Source organism: Myotis myotis, unplaced genomic scaffold (genome assembly GCF_014108235.1).
Source record: "Myotis myotis isolate mMyoMyo1 unplaced genomic scaffold, mMyoMyo1.p scaffold_m19_p_2, whole genome shotgun sequence".
In the NCBI taxonomy this organism is placed as follows: domain Eukaryota; kingdom Metazoa; phylum Chordata; class Mammalia; order Chiroptera; family Vespertilionidae; genus Myotis; species Myotis myotis.
This window is the reverse complement of record NW_023416324.1, coordinates 15,236,274-15,260,427: the sequence shown is the minus strand read 5'-3', so window position 1 is coordinate 15,260,427 and position 24,154 is coordinate 15,236,274. Positions and strand designations below refer to the sequence as shown.

Sequence of the window (24,154 nt, the reverse complement as noted above, 5' to 3'; positions counted from 1 at the left end):
CACTTTGGCAGGGGAAATATTATTATCACATATCCTTCTTTAAAAGGAACACAACTTCCCTATCCAGGCCACTTTCAAAAGCTGGAGATTCTGGGGGTGGAGACTCAAAAAAGCATGTAGGGAGGGAGTTCCCCCAAAGCCCTCACAGGCGTTTGGATCGAATGCGGTTGGAGTTCCTTTGCTTCACCCCTTCCCCCCTGCCAAGAGGGAAGAGGGGGTGATGCTGTGGAACCCGGCCAGAGATACATGGCAGTGCCTGCTGCCCCCACCCACCCTGTCCCCACTTTCTCCGATCTGCCGATTGATGCCTGCTCCTTGAAACTTTCTGATCACAAAAACATAGCCCCCGGCACCCACTGTGGCTCAATTCTGGGCATCTGGGAGCAGGGCAGGGCTATGGATCTCTTCTTCTTCATCCCGAAAGTAGGCTGGCTTTCCCTGTGAGCTGGGGGCTTGCTGGGCCTTCAGTGGACAGGAGGCCACCATGTGGCTGATGCTTTGGCAGAAGTGGCACTTCTTGGGCTGGGGTGGGAGCTTGCATTCCTTGGCGTGATGGTCTAGACCTCCACAGTTGTAGCACCTGGTAAAAAGCAGGTTGGCAAAGTTGAGAAAGGAGTGAGAAGAGATCAGAAGCCTTTCTCTGAGGACACTTGGCTCTTCCCTTTAGGAGACCAATTTCTCCACTTCTAAAAGGAGAAATATGACTAGATACCTTTTTTTAAAAAAAAATCCTCAACGAGGATATTTTTCCATTGATTTTTAGAGAGATGAAGAGAGAGAGGGAAAGACAGAGAGAGATATTGATGTAAGAGAAACACATCGATTGGTTGCTTCCTGCACATGCCCAGACCAGGGCCTGGGCCGGGGAGGAGCCTGCAACCGAGGTACATGCTCTTGACCAGAATCGAACCTGGGACCCTTCAGTCTGCAGGCCAACGCTCTATCCACTGAGCCAAACCAGCGAGGGCTGACTAGATATCTTGAAATCCTTTCCAAACCTGTAATTGTCTAGATCAGCGGTTCTCAACCTGTGGGTCACGACTCCTTTGGGGGGGGGGTCGAACGACCCTTTCACAGGGGTCAACTACGACCATTGGAAAACGCATACATAATTACATATTGCCTTTGTGATTAATCACTATGCTTTAATTATGTTCAATTTGTAACAATGAAAATACATCCTTCATATCAGATACTTACATGACGATTCATAACAGTAGCAAAATGACAGTTATGAAGTAGCAACGAAAATAATTTTATGATTGGGGGTCTCCACAACATGAGGAAGTGTATTAAAGGGTCGCGGCATTAAGAAGTTGAGAACCGCCAAACTGGTTTGGCTCAGTGGATAGAGCGTCTGCCTGCGGACTGAAGGGTCCCGGGTTCGATTCCGGTCAAGGGCGCGTGCCTCGGTTGCGGGCACGTCCCCAGTGGGAGGTGTGCGGGAGGCGGCTGGTCGATGTTTCTCTCATCGATGTTTCTAACTCTCTATCTCTCTCCCTTCCTCTCTGTAAAAAATCAATAAAATAAAATAAAAAAAAAAAAAAAAAGAAGTTGAGAACCCCTGGTCTAGAAGATCTTCAGATTCATATCACCTTGAAAATACTGAAATACCAAGAATAGAAACCACAGACCCCAACTAAGCACTGCTATTTGGGCGAAAGGTAAGACTCTAACACGCCCTTAAAAAACTAAGGAGTCAGATTATATGATCTGTTCCAGCACAAAGCTAAGATGAAGAGACCAGTCATACGGAGACCTGGTGAAGAAGCAACCAGTACAGACACATCTTCTTGTCCCCACAACTTTCACTTTCATATCAGTCTCCTTTAGTTCTAAAATAATCGTGTGAGGCTAATATCACTGTTCCCACTTAGTAATTGAGGCTAGAGCTCACAGAGCAAAATTACTTCTCAAATGCTCTCCTCACATACTGCTCTCTTCTCATCTTCCACATCTATAGCAGGTACCCCAACCATCTAGATAGGCTTCATTTTATTTTATTTTATTTTTAAAAGTAGATTTTTATTGATTCAGAGAGGAAGGGAAAGGGAGAGATAAATAGAAACACCCGTGATAAAAGAGAATCATGGATCAGCTGCCTCTTGCATGCCCCGCACTGGGGATTGAGCTCAAAACCCAGGCATGTGCCCTAACTGGGTCGCACCGTGACCTCCTGGTTTATGGGTCGATGGCAACCTGGCCCAAGAGATGAGACAAGATCGAGAGAGCTCTCCCCATCCTTAGCATGTCTCTACCAGTCCACACAAGCCACCTTCCAATCCATACCTGTCTCCCTTTGATCTGCGCTTCTGCATGTTCTTCCCTTTTGGCCGCCTCTCACTCCCAATACAGAACACCCCACCGGGGCCAGTGACTCGGATAGACTCCAGGCCCTTGGCGGACTTCTTAAAGGTGAACTCCACTGCCTCACCCTCCTTTAGGCTCCGGAAGCCCTCCATGTGCAGTTTACTCTGCGGAAGGGGAACACGGTAGATTTTAATGTTAGTCTCCATCATTACACACACCCTCAATGATAATATACATGTAATCCCTATTAATGCAGGAATCAGTGTGATAACACTCCCATTTTATCAGTAAAGAAAGAGAGTCAACACAATTAAGAACAAGAAATCTACATAACATTAACAAAGAACAATTGTTATATAAACAGATGCCATTACATTTTATATGGCTATTCTCATTTTAATTTCTAAGGAAAAAAATGTAAACATAGCATTTAAGAAATCAACAAGTATAAAAACCATAAAATAAAGCTTATATGGAAATTTTTAGTATTCTTGCAACCTCTTTCCAAGTTTGAAATTATATCAAATAACTAAAAGTTGAAAGAAAAAGACAGTATGACCCAAACAGATGGATCAGAAGATTATAAGGGAAAGACCACTAGGAGAACCAAGCATATGGGGGGAAATCAATAGATGAGAAAAACAATTTAATAATACTGTTGAGAACATTAGCTCTCTATTTGGAAATGAAGCCAGAATTCTACCCTTTATATCATATGCATACAAAATACATTCCAGAACTTAAATATCAAAATGCTAAAAAAAGGGACCAAAACTATAAAATCAAGACAGATAATTAGACAGATAAAACTACAAAAAGCTACTAAAAATCAGAAAGAAAAAACCCCACATAACAGAATATAACTAGGCAATTTGAAGGACAGCATGACAATTTAATTGGTTTGAAAAACACAACACCCTGGCCGGTGTGCTCAGTGGTTAGAAAGTCAGTACTGAAGAGTGGTGGGCTTGATTCCTGGTCAAGGTGGTCAAGGTCAACAGCGAGCCCCTGGGCTACAGGTTTGATCCCCAGCCCTGGGGCGGGGGGTGGGGGGGGGGGTGGGCATGCAGGAGGCAACCAAATGATGTTTCTCTTTCTTCCTTTCTTTTTACTCCCTTCCTTCCTTCCTCTCTCTCTTTCTATCTCTCCCTGCCTCCCTTCCCTTTGGCTGCCTCTCACTAAAAATCAATGGAAAAATTATCCTCAGGTGAGGATTAACAAAACAAAACAAAAAATTGGGAAAACAAAAAACCCAACCATGCAGCCATTTAAAAGAACGTCGAGTCCCTGTCTTGTTCACTGCTGCATTTTGCACATAAATAATGCCTCACACATTTTTGGATTAATGAACAAGAAGTAGATTTTAATTATTTGACTTGGAAAAATGACCAAATATTTTTTTTTCTTTTTTTACAGAGAGGAAGGGAGAGGGATAGAGAGTTAGAAACATCGATGAGAGAGAAACATTGATCAGCTGCCTCCTGCACACCCCCCACTGGGGATGTGCCCGCAACCAAGGTACATGCCCTTGACCGGAATCGAACCCGGGACCCTTCAGTCCAAAGGCCGACGCTCTATCCACTGAGCCAAACCAGTTACGGCAGACCAAATATTTTTAAAAGGAAAATTGATTTAGAATAACGTATGGAGCAATCCCATTAAGCTACTGAATTTAAAAATATTGATATTTGCAAAGAACCTAGCAGCCTTCAAAAAAAAAAAAAAAAAAGAAAGAAAGAAAGTGGGAGTTATTTGCACAGCTAGTTGAGTGGCAACACCCGGTGTCAGAAGAACCTAGGGCTCCGGATTAGAAGCTCACAGCCCATTCCACCTTGCCACTTCCTGCTTAACAACAACACGTTACTGGAGATGACATCCCTCCCAGACCCTCCCCAGAAGGGACTTCATTACACCTTCTTCCATTTACACTGACAAATGTCAACAAGGTGTAATCATCATAGAAAGCAAGGTTCAGAGAAGCAAAAGGAATCACTGTGCACCTTGTCCTGGGGCTGGAGGGAACATGATTAAGTAGCACGAGTCGTGTTTTATGCTGTTGGTGGTGGGGGTAGACTATTTCAAACTGGGTCTCAGGTGAAACATGCTCTTTAGCCAGATGGGATCCCCAGTCATCAGTTACTCACGTTTTTGTTTTAATCTACATGATATTGCTTAAGACGAAACTTCCATTGAAGTAATTTAGAAGTACCTATCTGATAAGAGAGGAATTCTTGCTTAAGAGCACAGGCTCAGGCCCCAGACACATCCTGGTTCATGAAATGCTGCTTCTACCAATATCTGGCAGAGTGACCGTGGTCAACCATTCACCTCTGGGCCTCAGATCCTCGGCATCTGCTAGAAGGCTCTACCGTTGCACAGTGACTACCCTGAATTTGAAGTTAGATTTGACTTGTCTTTTGAGCTGGGACAAGCCAGAGTGAATCAGGAGGTACTGGAGGAGTTGAACCAAGAGCATTCTTGGCCCAGGCATTACCAGCTTCTCCTAGGCTGATACACCCCCAGCTCGGGCTGTGATTCAGCAGATAAGTGATTAAGAACATGTTTGGGCTGAAACCGGTTTGGCTCAGTGGATAGAGCGTCGGCCTGCAGACAGAAAGGTCCCAGGTTCGATTCAGCTCAGGGGCATGTGCCTGGGTTGCAAGCACATCCCCAGTGGGAGATGTGCGGGAGGCAGCTGATCGATGTTTCTCTCTCATTGATGTTTCTCTCTCTCTCTCCCTTTCTCTCTGTAAAAAATCAATAAAATATATTTAAAAAAACAAACAAACAAAAAAACATGTTTGGAGTCTGAGGCCCTGTTTCCTCCTTTCTAACCTACAAAATGGAAGTAAATACTAATTTTATGGTAGTGCTGTGAGGTTCTATGTATGAGGATTATTTGACACATAAATCTCCACTGAGTAGCAATTATTATCAACCTCTTCAAACTGGATCAGGGTAGGGTAACAGTGGGAACCGAGTGTCACGAGACTGGGAATTTTAACTCTGGGTTTTTATCACTAACTAGCAGTGGAAATCCAGAAAACTATCTCCTCTGAGCTCAATTTACTGAGGACAACTCTCCTTATCTATGCCTCATAGGCTTAAGGAGAGAACATAAATGGGGACTATATGAAATTGACTGGTCCTCTCGGGTCACCCACTCCATCACTGGAGGCTCTGAGGTCTATTTAAGACTTTGAAATAGTTGAAAACAGCAACAACAAAAAAACCCTGCAGGCATCTCACCATAACCGGTCTTGGACTGGAGGTCTCTAGGGGTGGCTCCCTGCCCCCTCTGCCCCTTCCTAAAACACATACTTTGAATTCCTCTCTTATCAGATAGGTAATCAGCATGCAGCCCCACTGAGCCAGCCTCACAGGGCCTGCATCAGAAAGGAGCCAGAAATTCTTGCCACCACCCCCTCCCCGCCCCCAACCACACACAAAGCAGGGCCTGCCTCTCTCCCCAACCCCTCCAAAAAAAAAGAAAAGGCTTGGGGGGAGGGGCAAGGCTGGAGCTCCCCCAATAGAGCCCAGCCCCAGGAAACAAAGAGTTGACACTGGTTGGTTCTGATGGTCAGATTCCTGGAGTTCCAGAGGCTGCAGATTCCACACATCACCCCCACCCCGACCCCCACGAGCCCCACCCACCACATTCATCGTTCCTTCCTTCCTCCTTCATGTAGGGGTTATGGTCACTGTGTGAGAAATGCATGTAGAGATACCTATCTTCCCCAGTCAAGCTTGCTGGGTCTGCCAACGTCACCACCAGCAGCCATCTTCCCTTCCCTCCAACCTGCCATCCCACACTTCCAGGGATGGAAATAAACAGGATCTGACTTCCTTCTCTTCCCTCTCCTCCCTTCCCCTGCCATTCAGTGCCTTCAGTCAAATCCTTTACACAGGAACCACAATTAGAGTTACTTATTCAGATAAATTATTTTAAAAGTGATGGGGGGCGGAGGGGGGGTGGGGCAGGTCTCCAATCTTCCTTTCCCAATTTAACGAGGTTCCTGCCAGCTCTAACATAGCCCTCTTTTTGTCACACCATTCCTTTCTTATTTTTATTAATTTTTTAAATTAAAAAAAATGGTTTTTTAAAATTGATTTCAGAGAGGGAGGGAGAGATAGAAACATCAATGATGAGAGAATCATTGATAGCTGCCTCCTGTGTGCCTCACACTGGGGTATCCCGTGGGGCATTGAGCCTGCTAGCCAGGACACGTGCCCTTGGACCGGAATCAAACCCAGGACCCTTTAGTCTGAGGCTGACACGCTATCCACTGAGCCAAACCAGCGAGGGCACGCCACTCCTTTCCCCCTCAGTGGCAGAGTCAGGATTTAAGGATACTAGCTTTGATCACAGGAATCAAAGCTGGAGTTCCCAGCTTTTCTGTAACACCCAGAGCATATTCCAGCTCAAGACTATCTAGGTGCCCAGCAGTGCACACACACATTTGTGTAATAAACGTAGTTTGCTACTATCCAAAATTACTAATATTTACTAAGCAGTGTTTTAAGCACTTTACATGTTGTAGCACATGTAACTCACGCCACGCCTGTGAGGGAGGCCTTACTATGATCCCCATTGAACAGCTGACATCATGAAGGCAGAGGGGTTAAGCACCTTGCCCAAATTCATAGTGAGGGGCACAGCTGGACTGACTGCAACTAGCCTGACTCTAGACCTAGCGCTATGCACTATAATGCAAGTCACATAGACATATTAAAACTTTCTTGCCGAAGCCGGTTTGGCTCAGTGGATAGAGCGTTGGCCTGCAGACTGAAAGGTCCCTGGTTCGATTCCGGTCAAGGGCATGTACCTGGGTTGCGGGCACATCCCCAGTGGGAGATGTGCAGGAGGCAGCTGATCGATGTTTCTAACTCTCTATCTCTCTCCCTTTCTCTCTGTGAAAAATCAATAAAATATATTTTTAAAAAAAACAAAAAACTTTCTAATAGGCAGGTTTAAAAAGTAAAAAGCAGCCCGACCGGTGTGGCTCAGTGGTTGAGCATCGACCAACGAACCAGGAGGCCACGATTTGATTCCTGGTCAGTGTTTTGGGCTCAATCCCCAGTGGGGGGGCATGCAGGAGGCAGTTGATCAAGGATTCTCTCTCATCCTTAATGTTCCTATCTCTCCTTCTCCCTTCCTCTCTGAGATCAATAAGTAAAAATATATTATTAAAAAAGTATAAAGCGCCCTGGCTGGTTTGGCTCAGTGGCTAGAGCGTCGGCCTACAGACTGAAGGGTCCCAGGTTTGATTCCCAGTCAGGGCATATGCCTGGGTTGCGGGCTCGATCCCCAGTACGGGGCGTGCAGGAGGCAGCCGATCAATGATTCTCATCGTTGATGTTTCTATCTCTCTCCCTATCTCTTCCTCTCTGAAATCAATAAAAACATTAAAAATAAATAAATAAGTAAAAAGCAGGTGAAATTTTATGACTCAGTCCTGTGGTGTTCTCAGAATTGGACCTGAGCTTCATTTCTGAAAGTAGAGGGTTTGGTGGGGCTAGAACAAACCAACTGGTTCTCTAGTTTGTTAGGGAGGATGAGAAAAGATCTGTCCAGAACCCCCCCCCCCCACACACACATCACTTCTGCTCAGACATAGTAGCCAGGACCACAGCTCCTGCCTGGAGTTCTCCACCAGATGGTGCTGCTCATCAGCCCATTGGTACAAAGGCAGCCAGAGGGAGACCAGCAGCAGGAAGGAGTTGTCTGTGAACATAAGTGTTCGCCTAGATTTCTCTTCCCAGCAACTTTGGGTGCACATCTCTTCTGTCCTCAGGAAAACGGAGTTTCAAGGAGACTGAACTCAGATGAGGACCTGTCCCGGGTGAGTCCCGATTGGGCGGGGTGCTTACTCCTCACCCTGCCCCCATCCTCCCACTCAGAGCATCGAAGAGAGACTCTTGGAGTTTTAAGCCAGTAACCCTGCTCCTGTGCCACTTACAAAAGCCATTAACTTGGATTTCGGATTCCTATCTAAATTACACTAACTCCAAGCTGAGATCATTTAAAATTAGTCTGTATTAACTATGTACTATTCTTTAAAGCTTTCTCTTCCTCCTCCACCACCTACTTTGACCTCCCAAGACTTAACACATAGTAATTAAGCAATTACCATTCATGCCCACAGGAAGGAGGGGTAGAGGTTTTCCCTCCACCCCACCCCCAAATTTAACCCAGAAGGATGGGAATTCCAGAAGGATGGCGTTATGCTTTGATTAAGAATGTTCCAGAATCTATTTGCCCTGGAGAAAGTCACTGAAAATGACATACAGGGCAAGTAGTAATGTCACCAAATACAAGTTCTAAATTTGTCATAGTGGAAGCTTTGCTCAGGATGGTGGTTGAGCCTTTACTGGGGACATTGTGTAGTAAGCATGTCTCCTCAGAAAGAAAAGGATCCAAGTAACCCAGGTACTTCTCTACCAACTTCCTTGAAAGTCAAAGTGATTCATTCTTTCTTAATGTTTTACCCTATTAAGATGGAAATAACTAATGAATGACCGCCAACCAGAGAGCAGCCAACAGTGAACATTCCCTCCCCATTTCCAGGCTTTTGCTCCTGAGAAGACTTCTGCTGACAAGGCCCCCAAACTGTGTATCAGATTCCTCAGGAGTCCCATGCTTCTTCGCATTCATTCCTTCTGCCTACCAACGGTGAACTAGACAGCTAGCTGGTCCCTCTCTTTGAAGAGCTTACAGGTTAGGCGAGGGGATAAGACAAGTACATCACTGACCCAGATATGAGGTGAGTAAATCAGAGGCACCAGAAATGAAGGCTCTTCTTTTGCCTTCAAGTCTTCTAATAGAGCCCTTTAGCCAGAAAGCTACTTCTTAAATATTTGGGCCCTGGCCGGTGTGGCTCAGTTGGTTAGAGCATCATCCCTTACACCAAAAGGTGGTGGGTTCGATCCCCAGTTGGGGCATGTGCAGGAGGCAGAATTCCAGATCCAAATACCTAGGGCTGATGAGAAATCGCTGCTTTATTTTTTTAAAGGCTAAGGCTGATTTTGTTTCTCACGCATTCATACCTGGGGGGCATAAAGTGAGAGGGAGCATAAGAACAGTAGTGGTTAGGCACTAAATAGGCCCACTTGGAAAGGGAAAAGATTAAATTGCTTTTCCGGGCTTTGATTAAATTGCTTTTCCCCCTTCCTCTCTCCTTAAAAAAGGGCTCCCAGACCACCTCCCCTGGCAGATGTTTCCTTAGAACAATTATATCCTTCTCACCACCTGCACCCCAACTCCAGGGCGCCCAGCAGCAGCAGCCAAAGAAGGGGTGGTTTTCTTCTTAAAGAGAAATGTCTTACCCTTCCTCCACTTTGGGAACACTTTCCTCCCCCAGGACAATATTTAGGGATCATCCTACAATGACTTGATTCCTCTCTAGTAGATTTCCAAAAAAAAAAATAATTCAAATTTCTCAAGTGCAGGGACTGAAATCATTAGTTTAACTTACTGCTACGACAGGGTTTGAGGATTAATGCAAGCCCAGGCAGTGTGCCATCAAGACCTATCAAGTAAGGCTCAGTCACTGTCCCATGACTGTTGGTCATAAATTCTTGATTCCTTATCCCAGCTCAACTCCCTCCAGATAACTTATTCAACTGTACAATGTCCTTCCAAAACTCTGAAGTCCAGATCATCTCCGGGCTAACCCAATGAAACGGATGGTGTGGGCTCCACTCCCCAAACCTGAAGGTTCCTGCTCTATGCCATCTAATATTCCCAGTTGCTTTCGATCCTAAGGTTAAGTGCCTTGAGGCATAGATCCATTTGCTCAGGAAAATCTTCCCCGGGCTTTGATTATCACTGTGGGAGTTCAGAACTAGTCATACCAAGATGTGCCTCTGTGGTGTGTGGATTGTTTTCAAGAGAGACTTCTGCCCCCGCCTATAAGATCTTGAATTAGGGGCCCTGTAAGAGTTTATCAGAGATGACCTCATTGACCTATCCACAGAGCAAGACAAACTTCTATTTACTAAACATCTGCTCTTATTGTACTGCAATAACCCTTTGAAGCCCCCCAGGGCACCGTACCTCATCCCTAGCTCAGAATGTCTTACACACCCATGTTCCCTTTATATTTTTATAATGTGCATGTGGGGTCTCTGACTCTCCTATATGTGGGGTTCCCAAACATATATATTAAATTCAGTTATTCTCTCTTACTAATCTGTCTAATGTCTACTGGATTAGACCAGCCAAAAGAACCTTGAGGGTAGAGGAAAGTTTCTTGATGGGGTTACATTCCCCTAAACCCCTCCCTATTTAGCAGCCTTGGGAATGAAAGCAAGAAAATGTTGTTTCTGACTCTTCCTCCAAGACTCCCAAAGTTGGGGCAGCTATCTAGTCCATCTCCAGACCAAGAAGGATTATAATCTCTTTGTGATCCGATAAATGGCAGTGGGGGGGGGGGGGGGGCTGGCACCCTGCTGAGGAGGGCCATTCAAAGCTGGTTCCTGTAATAAAGTGATTTAATAGATCTAAAGAGGCCAATTCCCTTCTTTCTCCCACAATTACTTCCTGTGGTTATCAAACACGTATGTAAATGAGACAGGGAAAGGTGGCCACGTCACTAACTAGAACTAGTTGTCTAGTGATGTTCAAGCAGTCCAGTGACCCCAAGTGACCAGCATTAACTGGCAGGTCCCCATCTCCTTGCATCCTCTATCTCCCTTGTTGCCCTCACTCTACATCCTCAATGAGGACTTCCAACCAGTCCATCCAGCATCTCCCTTCTCCACCCCTCCCCCTCCAGAATACCATCCCTCAGGCTCCAACCCTTAATCCCCACATCCTCCTTTCCCCTCCCCCATGGCTCCAAAAGCCAACCTTCCCCAAGTAACCCCTCCCTGCCCGGCCTCGTGCCAACCTACTTGGCCTGGGGTTAGCAAATTTTTTTCTCAGGCCCAACCCTAAACCTCCAAAAGTGAAAGGGACACAGGCAGCAACTTCCTCTCCACGTTATGGGGAGCTGGTGCCCCAGGACCACCGGAAGGTATTTAGGAAGAGGTGAGAGGGAGGCCAGGAAGGAGGAATCCTGAAGTCCCTGGCAACTTGTTTGAAGCTGGAAATGTTCGGACAGCATGAATGGCTGTCTGGGGCCATAAATGACAAGCTGAGAATAGGTCCAGAGGCTGGCCTCCCTCCACCCCATGCCCTGCGACTCTGAATTTCACCCCCACCGTGCTGCTTTGCTTTAACTGAGAACTTGGGGTTGCGACCTAACTCCCTCCCAGCCTGGCTCAGGAATCTAAGGCCTGGGCTCCTTAAGCTTCCCTTTCTGGTAGGAACTGGACAGCAAAAAAACCCGCTTGGTGAACTGTATGCGAGACTGGTCGTTTGGACAAGCTTTCAAGCCCCCAGATAGACCCTTTAAGGATCTGACAAACCCACCTAGGCCGCAGGGATTGAGTTTTAGGAGATCGGACGGACTTCGTAGCTTTACCCCCCCTTGGATCCCAGAGAGGTTTCCTTCCCTCTCCCCGCGGGGAGCTCCACTCACAAGTTAGTGAAAAGCGCTGGGCGCTGAGGGCCCCGCTATGGCCGGGCATGTGCTTCCTTGGCCGGCCTGCTCGCCCTCCCCCCACCGGCAAGCACAATACAACCTTAGTTTCTGCCACATGGGGTCACCTCCTTGCCCCTGCCTCCTTCCCAGGGGAAAGAGGTAACAAACACGTGGTGAGCCAGAAGGGTTCCCGGAAGGGGGTGGGAGGTGCTGATAATGGCTCGGCCGCTCGCTCTCGTCCTGTAGGAGTTACCAGGACTCAGGTCCGGGGCTCTACCGCACAGATGGGGACGCACAATGAGGGTCCTGGAGCTCCCTCAGTCCAGTGGCCCCGCGTGGCCGCCCACCCCTGAATATGCGCGCCCACATCCCCTTCCCGCTAAAGTTACCAGAACCGGTCTCACCTGGTGCACAAAGACATCTACGGGTGGGTCGAGCGCGACCCCCGCGCGGGCGGTCATGGACAGGAAGCCGAACCCCATGCGCACGTTGAACCACTTACAGATGCCGGCTCCGTGCAGCAGCTGCGGCTCCTCCGCCGCCCCGGCAGCGTCCTCCCGCGCCTCCTCTGGCGCCTTGGCGCAGCCACCTGGAAACGGGGAGGGCGCTCAGCTGGGGGGCCACGGGGTTGGAGGACCCTCTCAGAGTCCCGGCTGGGACCCCGGACGGTCCAACCCGTGGGTGCACACCCCGGAGGCTGCAGCTACCAAGCAGCCGGCGGTTAAAAACCTGTCCCGGCTGCCTCCCGCGCTCCCCAAGCTTACACGGAGGCCAGCGGTGCCCCGAAAGTTTTGTTCCTTTTCCCACAACACGTTGCCCGGGACAGACCGCCGGACAGGCCCCTCCTCTCCTCTCCCGCTGCCCCCGCAGCCTGTGTGTGCACGCCTCGGGGAAACCAGCGTTCTTTGCTCCAGGGATGGCCCCCTGAAGCAGGAGGCCGCACAGACTTGGGGTCCTTCGGCCAGCCCGGAGGACACTTTCCCCTTTCCCTTTTAAGTGGTTGCTGGGCGCCCCAGCAGCCTAGGGTGACCCCAGTAAGTACCAAGCTCGAACCTGCAAACTGCTGGTTTGACACGGAGCCCATGGTAGTCGGCTAGGCCCGCGGCCCGGGCCCCAGGTCGGGCGGCTGCTGGCCCCAGAGAAGTCCGGAGGCAAAGGGGTGGCTCTGAGAAGAGGCTGCTACATCTTCCCCAGCACAATAGCGGTGGGAGGGCCCACGGCTTTTCAAAGGCTCCCAAATTCTAAAAGACAATGACCCAACCCCCCGCGGGCAGCCCCCTCCCCTCTCCTCCCTCGTCTTTCCCCTCCCTCTCCCTCCGACTCCAGCTCCTGCCCTCCCCCACTCTGCGTCCTCTGACACCTCTGGGGTGTCCCTTCTCAGAACCTGGAGGTTTGACACCCCCTCCCCACACACACATCTGGAAATAGGGGCCGTCAGCCCTACAAGTATTGAGTACGCGGAATTTGAAATCCTTCACTTTAAGGACTCATTGGGGGTGGGGGTCCCCAAAGCAGCATACAGGTGAGGGTACTGTGTGTGTGTGTGTGCCTGTGTGTGTATGTGGGGGTAGTTTTAAAACCATGTGACTGCTCCCACACACACTCACACACCACCCCCACCCCCCGCGCAGATAATTATACATTCCAGAGAGTTGGGGGAGGGAGGTGTGAGCCTGGCAGCGCTGGCCAATCAGAGACACAAACCACCTGTCAAGGGAGAAATGGATGAGCCCTCCCCCTCCCCCAGCCCTCCAGCGCCCCTCCCCCTCCCTTCCCCTTCGGGCCTCGGAGCTGACCCGGCTGCTCGGCGCTGACCCGCTCTCACCCCCCACCCCTGTGTGCTTAGATAGACCTGGAGTTCACGATACTAGGAAGCCTGGGATGGGGAATTCGGGGGGGGGGGGGGGGGGGGGGGGGGGGGAGACTGGAGACCCCAAAGAACTGATCTCCAGTCCAGACCAAGGCGCTGCCTCTCAAAGTCTGTTCGTCTCTGAGTGTGTCTGCTTCCCTGAGTTACCGACTGAGTTTTTCTGAGTGTCTCAGAGCGCTCCTAATTGATTCTGTGTAAAGAATCCTTGCTTCTTCCCTTCCAAATCTGTGTCTAAAGTTGACCCCACGTGGAGCTTTCTGACAGAGCAGGAGGAACCCAAAGAGGCTTGAAGCGCGTTCCTCTCTCCACCAGCGGCCCGCGTGCTCCCCCCATCCCCATCCTCTCCCTAGCAGTTGCCGGGAGAGGAACTAGGTGGGTACGTGGGTCCAGGCATTTCCTCCAGCCTCCGGACACTCAGGCTCCCAGACCATCCGCGTTTCAGTCCCACCCTAAAGCGTGCTCCCTCCCCACCGTGGGGTTGGTGGGAAAACTAGAGTTGGGGCTCTCCTGGTTTTAAGAAGCAGCCTCCCCTTGTAGGAGATAAAGCGGCTTGGCCAGGGGGGTGGCTATTGCCCTGGTCGGAGATGGACAATGGCCCGGGGCTCAGTGCACGGCCCTGGCCCTGCCCCTTCACTTCCGGTGCTCAGTTCAAACTGGACAATGCCAGCTCCGGCCAGTTCCCCTCCCCCACTGCTGCAACCCATTTAAAGGGACAGAGCCTGCTTTCGGGGGCTTCCGCTTGCTCTGAATTCAATTTTCTCCACCAAGTGTGCAAACACTCAACTGCTTTTCACCCTGCGCCCTTGTGCTCGCGCGCACGAATGCGTTTGGGAAAGAGAAAGGAGATGAGTGGTGGTAGGGAAGGGGTAGGTGGCGAGGAGAGCTAGGGACCGTGGACAGATTATTTCTCTTTCCTACATGGGGTGCTGCCCAAGAGATAAAACTCGAGTGTAAGAGATGGGAGAAGGATTGGGTGACAAAAACAGCAACGGTGGCCCTTTGTTATTCAGCCTAAAAAATACAGACCATTAACCCCCCGCTCTCAGCTGAGAATCCTAATTGAGATCTTGCGAGAGATTTCTGAGAACATCAGCCAGTCTTTTCTATTTACTTACTCCTCCCCACCTAACAGTCTTGTCTCCTCCGGTTACTAGCGCCCTTAAAAAATATGTTCACTCCCTGTACCTCTGTTCCTAATATTCAGGAGTGATTGAGGTCGGGTAACTGAAGAGTGGCTGAAGAAAAGAGACTCTGAGAGTAGGGAGTTTCGTGTTCTGGTTTCCCTTGATCCGCTCTCACGTGAGATGCGTTCTCCCGGCAGTCGCCACTAGTTTCTCTGTCCAGGGTCCTGAAGACCCCGGGAGCTCTGTCCACGGTGCTGAAGTAAGCCTCGCTCTGCTGGCTCCCAGCTTTGAGAATGCCTTCTTGGGTCTCCACCTCCAAGTCCTTCCCAGAAAACCTGATTCTTCTCATCCCCCACCCCACCCCACCCCCTGTGACTCTGATAGACTTGAGACGAACGAAGGGTTTCTCCTGAATGCTAAAGAGGACATTTCCATCAATACATGATCCCATGAGGGCAGTACAGGTATCTCAAGCTCCCCTCCAGAAAAATGGGTATAACTTTGAACATGGCCATGAGGGTGAGGAAAGAGGCGATATTTTCTGATTCAAAGTAAACTAGAGCATAAAAAACTAATCCTGTTTTCAAGTTATTTCCCTAACTATTAGCACTTTTCATAGGAGCACAGGCATTGAAGTCATCTTGCCCATGTTAGTGATCAGCTTTACTATTTACAGCTCTGTGACATGGAGTAACTTCTTTGACTTCTACATGCCTCCATTTACTCCTCTGTCCAATGGGGATAATAAAATATTTTACTCTCAGAATTACTATAAGGATAAAGATAGATTGTGTAGCCCAGCTGGTGTGGCTCAGTGGTTGAGCAACAACCCAGGAACCAAGAGGTCACCGGTTAATTCCAGGTCAGGGCATATACCTAGGTTTTGGGCTCAACCCCCGGTAGGAGGCATGTAGGAGGCAGCCGATATCTATCCCTCTCCTTTCCTCTTTCTTTAAAAATCAATTTAAAAAAATAGATCTTGTATATAAAGCTTTTAAAATAGTGCCTGACATATAGTTACATCTTTTAAAATATTTTTTTATTGATTTTAGAGAGGGAGGGAGAGAGAGATAGAAACATCAATGACGAGAGAGAACCATTGATCAGCTGCCTCCCGCAAGTCTCACACCCAGGACCAAACCTGAAACCCCCTGATTCATTGGTTGATGCTCAACCACTGAGCCATGCTGACCAAGCTAATTACATCTTAATAATGTAAATAATTACTATTATTATAGCTGTTGTGCACATACTTGTCTCTATGATCTAGGACCTGCTGGATCATTTGTTCCCTGAGGACTGGGACCATGCATGTATTATGTCTTTCTGCATCATCTCCCACATCTTTACTGGTACCTAGTACAGTGCCTGGCCCACAGAAGGTACCCAAGAAGTGTTTCCTGAATAGGCTTTAATTGAAATAATAAACATTATTACAATAGTCATAATACTTATTTTTTTCTTAGGCTGCTTCTCATGAGTCTGAACAATACAAACCCAGCAGGGGGTCAGGACCTCATAAATTGCATATGTAGAGGCAGAGGATTCTTTAGGAAGGAAGACATGGTTCCCAACACAATTGATTCTTTATCCCCAATGGATTGTTTCCATGTGGGAGATGAGAACTCCTGACCAAACCTTCTGCCTCTCTTGGGTCCCTGTCTCAGTGAAAACTTGTTAGGAACCCACTGTTATCCAGCCATTGTGTGATCTCACAAGTTTGGTGGAGGAATCAGATAAATAATATGTGTTAAGTAGCATAATGTCAAAAATTTACCCCCAAATAAGTAAAGAAGAAACATTCTCTGCCTTCCAAGAAGTTACAGTTTATTTAAGAAGACAAGACCTGATATAGTTAAGCATTGCAAGTTCTTGTGTATTTTTTTCTAGGTAATATCTAGGTAAGGGGGGGGGGCACTTTTTAGACAAGAAAAGGTGTCTAATATCAACACAAAGAATATCTCCTCTTAAAGTACTTGGCCAAGTTCCTCTTGTGTAGGTTTATATCTTCATAAAAGAAAGAGATGAAAGAGGTCTTAGTAATAATAATTACTCACTCAACTCATTGAGCACTTTCTCTGTGGCAGACAATGTTCTAAACATTGGGAATACATCAAAAAACAATACAGCCCAAGGACAGTATGTGTGGGGGGTAAGGGCAGAGGGTGGGGTGGGAACCGGGTGGAGGTGAACTATGGGGGGGGGGAAAGGAACAACTATAATAATCTGAACAATAAAGATTTAATTAAAAAAAAACCACACAATACAACCCAGCTGGTGTGGCTCAGTGGTTGAGCGTCAACCCATGAATCAACAGATCACTGGTTTGATTCCCAGTCAGGGCACATGTCCGGGCTATGGGCTTGATCCTCAATAGGGAGTGAGTGAGTGATATTTTTCTCTCATGGATGTTTCTATCTCTCTACTCCTTTTCCTTCCTCTCTCTCTCTCTCTAAAAAAAAAAAAAATCAATTAAAAAACATTTTAAAAAATACAAACACAAATTCCACCTTTGTGAAGCTTATGTTCTGATAAGTAATAATAATAGTAATAATAATAGCAACTATTTATCAAGAATACAGGCACTTTTCTGATCACATTCAAGGCTGTCAATAACTCTGAGTGATAGGTATTAATATTCTCACCGTACAGGAGAGGAATCGGAAGCTTAATGAATCAATGTAGTTTTCCTAGTATAGTTCAGCTAATTAATACATGGCAGAGGCAGATTTGAACACACATGTGCTGACATTGTTTCCACAGTTCTACTATGTTGTTATCATTACTGGCGCTGTCCCTGTTTTACCAATAGGAACAAGATGTGTGCAAGCAAAAAGACTATAGAGGGAAACCATGTATTCAATATGGTTAGTAAAGCTTTTGATTCCTCTTCCCTGGGCCAAAGATTTAGTCTGCCATTTCTATTGATCACCTTCTCAAAAACTCCTTGGCTTTTTAAATCAAAGAGCTGGCTCTAGCTGGTTTTCTCGGTGGTTAGAGCGCTGGCCTGTGGACTGAAGGCTCTCGGGTTCAATTCTGATCAAGGTCATATACCTTGGTTGAAGGCTCGATCCCTGGCTGTGTGGGAGGCAACCAGTGGATGTGTCTGTCTTTCTTGCATCGATGTTTCTCTCTCTCTGTCTCTCACCCTTCCTTCCATTCTCTCTCTCTCTCAAAACAAACAAACAAACAAAAAAACACAATGAAAAAAGTATCCGAATGTGAGGATTAAATAATTAAATTCATACATGCATATATTAATTAATTAATTAATCAATCAATTGATTAATTAAAGAGCTGGTCAGAGCCATAGCAGCTGCTCCTGGGAGCAATCACCCACACCCAGCTCACATTTATGAAGTGTTTTGAGAACTCTGTGGTGGGGTCCAGAGTGGTTATTTGGAGTTAAAACCCTAACCATCTGCTCACATAAATGATGGTGTGTATTTAAGAAAACTATTGCTCTCAATGTGTCCCTCAGAATACTAGTTCCATGGGATGATTAATACATCTCACCATGTTTTAAATAGTTTCTATAGAGAAATAATTTGGGAAATGGTGAGTTAACTAAGTTTTCTCTGCAGGACTTTTGAAAGTCTTTAGTATGGTAATATGCTCTGATTCATCAGGAAGGGAATCCAATGTATGTAGTGTTTCCATTCATTCATTTGTTCATTCGGTCAGCCACCTAACAAATATTCACTGAGCATCTTGTGTGTTCAGGTAGCACTGTTTGAAGCACTAGGGATACATCAGTGAATGAAACATATGAAATCCCTGCCCTCATAGAGCTTATCTTCTAGAGGAGAGAAACAGACAATAAACAAATAAGTAAAATGTATGGTATATATAGTTTTAGCCTGTTAATTTGTGCTATGATCTCAAGAAAGGCACCCGGTTTTACCCTTTAAGGGCAAAATGACAGAATTGGATTAGTTGTTAGACAGATGTTTCTTCCACTTCTGACATTCTAAAGCCAGTGTGTGTGTGTGTGTGTGTGTGTGTGTGTGTGTGTGTGTGTGTGAAAGAGGGGGTGGGGGAGACCCCTTTACTAATTACACTGAGAAACAATCAGGTTTTGCCCCATGCTGTCATCTTCATCCCTTTCTAAGGACTAGGGCTTCCTACATCAAGCAGAATGTGTACCTCTCCCTTCTTAGGCCTGTTAAATTGTCAGAAGGAGGATGAGCCAAGGGAGTCCCCTTCCTTCTTTCAGTCATGCTCCCCATGCGGGCCTTGCTTCACAGAGCAAGATGCTGGGCACTTGCTTTCACCAATAATGGCTTCATTACATTGAAAGGAGAAGAGAGTGACCTCAGTGAAATAGACTTCCTGACCCCAGCTAACCTCTGACCCTCACCCTGACAGCCTCTAAATCTTTTCCTTCTGACACATCCCCCACAAGGTACAGGCAAGAGGAGGAAATGATGAGCCTGCGATCGCACACTGTCCAGTGACTGTGACTCTCCAGGTGTCCTCTTGCAGGGGAACTCGTCGTGCCCAACCATAATTTCCCTCATGGCTGCTGATCTTTTCAGTGATCCTCACTGTGACTCTACTCGGGCCCGTGGGTCACAACTCATCCAGCTGTCACTCACCTGGTGTCCATTTGTGTGTGTCCAGTGATTGTCATGTACCATGGAGGCAGGAGGCAGGGTGTCTAACCCAATGCTGTCATTTCCCAAATGCTGTTTTAGGCCAGCGCTTTAACCGCCTCTTCCCTGACGGGCGCTTACTGTTTATTACAAACCAGGCATGCGCTAAGTGCGTTGTGTGTGTTGTCCTCAACTGTCCCGGAGAGGAAACTGAGAGTCATGGAGTTAACTGATTTGTCTTGACTCACAAGTCACAAAGGGTGCGTGGCAGTCTAGCTCACTCCAATATTCTTCTTTATTTTTTTTTTTTTACAGTTAAAGTAATTAATGCATGTGGTTTAAAAAAATCAATCCGTATTGAAAGAATTATAATGAAAAACAACAGTCTCCTGCCACACCACCCCCTTCACTCCCATGAGGCAAATACTGTTTGAGTCATTTCTTCTGGAATATATTTCCATATCACACAAAAAAAGGCATGTACCTATGTTCCTTGATTTATCCATTTTAGATATCTATTGATTTCCTGTTATGGTAGATGAGGACTTACCTCTCTTACAGGGCCACCTCCCCTCACCCCTTCCTCCCGGTACAGTTAAATCACCAGTTTCAGCTAAGCTGGTAACCAATGCTTACACTGTCATGATTTGGAAATGTTCGCTGCATTGCCAAGTAGTATCCTAGGAAAAAATTTCTCTTCTTACACTTTTTCTTTTCCTGCCTTTCTCTCTTTCCTGAAATTTTTGTCATTGAAATACCCTGTTATTTTCAAGGGCTTTATCATATTATGGGTTCCACTAAGCCCTCCTTCCCCCCAGAGCCTCTTTCCTGAGGCCCTCCCTCCTGGTTACCCTCTGGGCTGGCCTCCCAGCTATCACTCTGGGGCTTCCTCTCTCTACAGTGGTTAGAGCCAGTTTCCTGGACCCCATTCAACCTCTTTTTTTTAAAAAACAAAAACAAACAACACATTTTATTTATTTATTTTTTACAGAGAGGAAGGGAGAGGGATAGAGAGTTAGAAACATCGATCAGCTGCCTCCTGCACACCCCCGACTGGGGATGCGCCCGCAACCGAGGTACATGTCCTTGACCAGAATCGAACCCGGGACCCTTCAGTCTGCAGGCCAATGTTCTATCCACTGAGCCAAACTGGTCAGCCCATTCAACCTCTTTTGTGGTTCACCTTTGAGGAGCACATCCTAAAAAAACGTGCATGGGAGGGAAACTTTCTGGATCTTATAAATCTGAACATGTTTTCTTGTTTGTTTGTTTATTTTTACCCTTACTCTTTTGATGGTTTCTGAAAAATCAGACAGAGGCCGAAAACCAGGACTACAGGCTTTATTAGAGGAGAAGCACCTGCCGGGCTGTCTCGAAAGGGGAGGACAGCAGCACGTGCAGGGGTGGGCACGCCTTTTGAGGGGCGGGATGGGAAGGGGTGGGGGGCTTAGTGTACTGGGCCCACACTGATTGGTGGCTTACTGCATTGTCCATATAGGACAGGGGCTTAGGGTGTTTGGCAGGTGTGGATTGGTGGTCCACTGTATAGTCCATATAAGGTACCTGGTTAGTCACTCAGGTATTTCCGGGCTGCAGGTTACGTCATACTCTGCCCACCAGTTGCGGGAAGGGAGGATCTATCATTCCAGGCTTTTGGTAATAGCAAAAAAATTGAGAGTCTGGGCAAGGTCAGGGGGTGAGGGTCCGTCTTCCGTAGCTACCTCCTGCTGAGAGGGGGTGGCATCTACCCGGGGTCTTAAAGATTCCAGTGACATAGGTGTCTCTAGGTTCTGAATTCAAGGCCAGGTAGATTTTTTCCACCTTCTGGTTGGTGGTGAACACCTGCATTCTGTTCTGCAAAGAAAACTAGTAAAACAGCGTATGAGACAGGGGCCAAAGAGCAAAATTAAAAGAATAAATACCAGTGGGCCTAATAGTGGGAGGAGCCATGGAGTAAGTGAGCCAAAGATGGCATACCCCCCTTCTAGCTGGTTACCTCGTCTTTGGTCAATCCTGTCCCGGAGGGATTTAATGTGATCTGTGACAATTCCTGATTCATTTACAAAGTAGCAGCATTCTTCCCCAAGAAAGACAGGTACCTCCTTTTTCTGCTGTCAAGAGATCTAAAGCACACGGGTTCTGTAGGGCTTCTGCTGCTAAGGGGTCTACTTGCCTTTGAAGGGATTCAAGGGAATTGCTAATGATGGAGATATCTTCTGAAAATTCAGCAGACAATTTGTGGTAGAAATGAACAGAGGAGGAAATGCCTCCTACGCCTGTCCCTACTGCAGTGAGAACTCCGTACCCACTAAGAGGGGAATGAGGGCCGCCCTTTTGTGGCGAGACCTGAGAAGACCAAGAGAGGATTCGAGTTCTTCCTCTCTTCTGATAGAAAGATTGGGGGTTAGGAAGACATAAAGGCAGAGCGAGCGTGACAGGTCCTGGGGAACACAGGTGTAGGCTGTAGTCCCACAGAGGAGAAAAATACAGAGATGTTGTGTAGGGTGCATTGAGGCCTGGTATAGGTAAGAGTTAAGTTAGTGGTTCAATAGGTTGGGATTGGAGTGGCTATGATGAGGGTTCAAGCCAGTGACAGACAAATCCAGCAGGATGTAGAGAAGGAGGGATTGATGTTAGAGAGTAGATGGAAAGTTGTGTTGATGAGGGTGGGCAAAAGAGTAGGTCCAGGGTCCGTAGGGCGAGAGAGAATATCCTTTAGTGGGGAGGGATAGGTCGGGGATTAATATAGGTTTTGATAAAGACAATTATAGTAGAATTGATGACTCCCTCATCATCCCAAATCCGTTTCACCTGAAAAGACCCAAAACCTTCATTGGTGCACTCATTGCTAGCTGCCTGTAGGAGGATTATGGTGAGGAGACGAGACATATGAACAGGAATTTGAAAACCCGAGCTTCTTCTAGAGTAAAAATTGGAGGGTCCCTTGCCAGGTAAGAGCCTGTGAAGAATGATGGGTCATCAGGTCGTGGATGGTGCCCTGAATCTTCTTCGGGGATGGTGGGAGGCATTTGGTGAGCCTGAGAGAGGTAGGTATTGCAGTGAAAGTGGGAGGGAATGTGAGAATGGGCTGTTACCCAAGGGAAACGAGAAAGGGAAGGGAAGGAGCAGTGGAAGATGAGGCTGGAGAAAAGGCAGGGGGAGGAGGGAGCAGGCCCCGCAGCCTGTTCTCAGGCCTCTGGCCGCTTGGATTTTAAAACTGCCGCATTTTTCCTAGAGATAATGATCTCCGTTTCTGATAGTAGCCGGACTGTTGACTAAACCTGCGCAGTCAAGGAAGTTGTTCTTTGGGAAGGGTGGAGTGGGGGAGGGGGACGGGGCGAGAAGGCGCCGAGGTCAGAGTAGTTTTCAGAGCATTAAAAGGGTGAAAATGTTGGCTTTGGGATCTAAAGGCTCAGTGAGGGGGTCCCTTCGCCATGTCATGTCATAGAGGAGCTTTGCAAGAAGACTACAGTTGTGAACCCGGAGGCGAGAGTACCCAGTGAGCCTGAGGAAGGAGAACATTTCTTGTTCAGAGGAGGGGACAGTCATGGAGGAGATAAGGAGATAAGGCGTTTACAGTCCCAGGAATGGCTCAGCCCTGTGGGGTGAGACAGTGAAACTGAGGTAGGTGACTGTGGTTTGGGACAAATGGGCTTTATGAGGGGATGCATGGTAGCCCTGGCCGGGCACCAAGGTAGAATGAGAAAAGAGTGCCGAAACCGGTTTGGCTCAGTGGATAGAGCGTCGGCCTGCGGACTGAAAGGTCCCGGGTTCGATTCCGGTCAAGGGCATGTACCTTGGTTGTGGGCACATCCCCAGTGGGAGATGTGCAGGAGGCAGCTGATCGATGTTTCTCTCTCATCGATGTTTCTAACTCTCTATCTCGCTCCCTTCCTCTCTGTAAAAAATCAATAAAATATATTAAAAAACAAAAACAAAAACAGTGAGTGGGGGAATTTAGGAAGATGCAGTGTAGAGGTGAGGTGGCTAATGGCTGTGAGACTAATCCGTCAGCCCCCATAATAGAGACTGAGGAGCGGACAAGGGTCCCAGCGAATTCGGAGAGGGCAGAATAAGTGGCCCTAGTGTCAATTAAAAAGGAGATCGGCTTACCTGCTACCACAGTCGTTACCTGAGGCTCTGTCCCGGTAATGTAAGTCTGTGAGGCCCTGTCAGGGCGTGGGCAGCTTCTTCGGTGGCCAGTCCCAGGAGGTCTGGGTGCTCCAAACCCGATCCAGAGGGCGGCCATGCTGGACTGGCTGAGGCCTGGACCGGAGGGCCAGACTACAGTCTGCTTTCCAGTGGCCTTTCCCTTCCACACCTTGGGCAGGGCCCAGGCGGGGGTCTCGGGTTTGAGCAGGACTTGGCTCAGTGTCCTTCCTTGCTACATTTGAAACATGGGCTTGGAGGAGGCTTAGCCCCTGACTTACCCGCAGTTGGAGGACCGGCATTTTGTTTGGGGTTTGAAAGCGGTGGCTAGGAGCTGGAAGGCCTCCTAATGGGCCTCAGCCTTGGCCTGATCTCGCCTTTGATTTTGGATTTGGGTTTCCTCGTCTCTATTATTAAAGACCTTTAAGGTCAGGTTAGCCCTAATCGGTTTGGCTCGGTGGATAGAGCATCGGCCTGTGGACTGAAAGGTCCCAGGTTCGATTCCGGTCAAGGGCATGTACCTTGGTTTCTGGCACGCCCCCAGTGGGAGTTGTGTGGGAGGCAGCTGATCGATGTTTC

General features: G+C 47.6%; 1 protein-coding gene across 1 annotated transcript; it reads right to left on the bottom strand.

Annotated features, from left to right (window-relative positions):
• Positions 1–363: 363 nt before the first annotated feature.
• On the bottom strand, positions 364–12,921 carry LIN28A (lin-28 homolog A). Its single transcript, XM_036352934.1, has 4 exons — positions 12,891–12,921; positions 12,242–12,426; positions 2,290–2,474; positions 364–580 (listed from the first exon to the last, which is right to left on the bottom strand). Exons 1-4 carry the CDS (start codon positions 12,919–12,921, stop codon positions 364–366), a joined length of 618 nt encoding a protein of 205 aa, XP_036208827.1.
• Between the last annotated feature and the right edge of the window lie 11,233 nt (positions 12,922–24,154).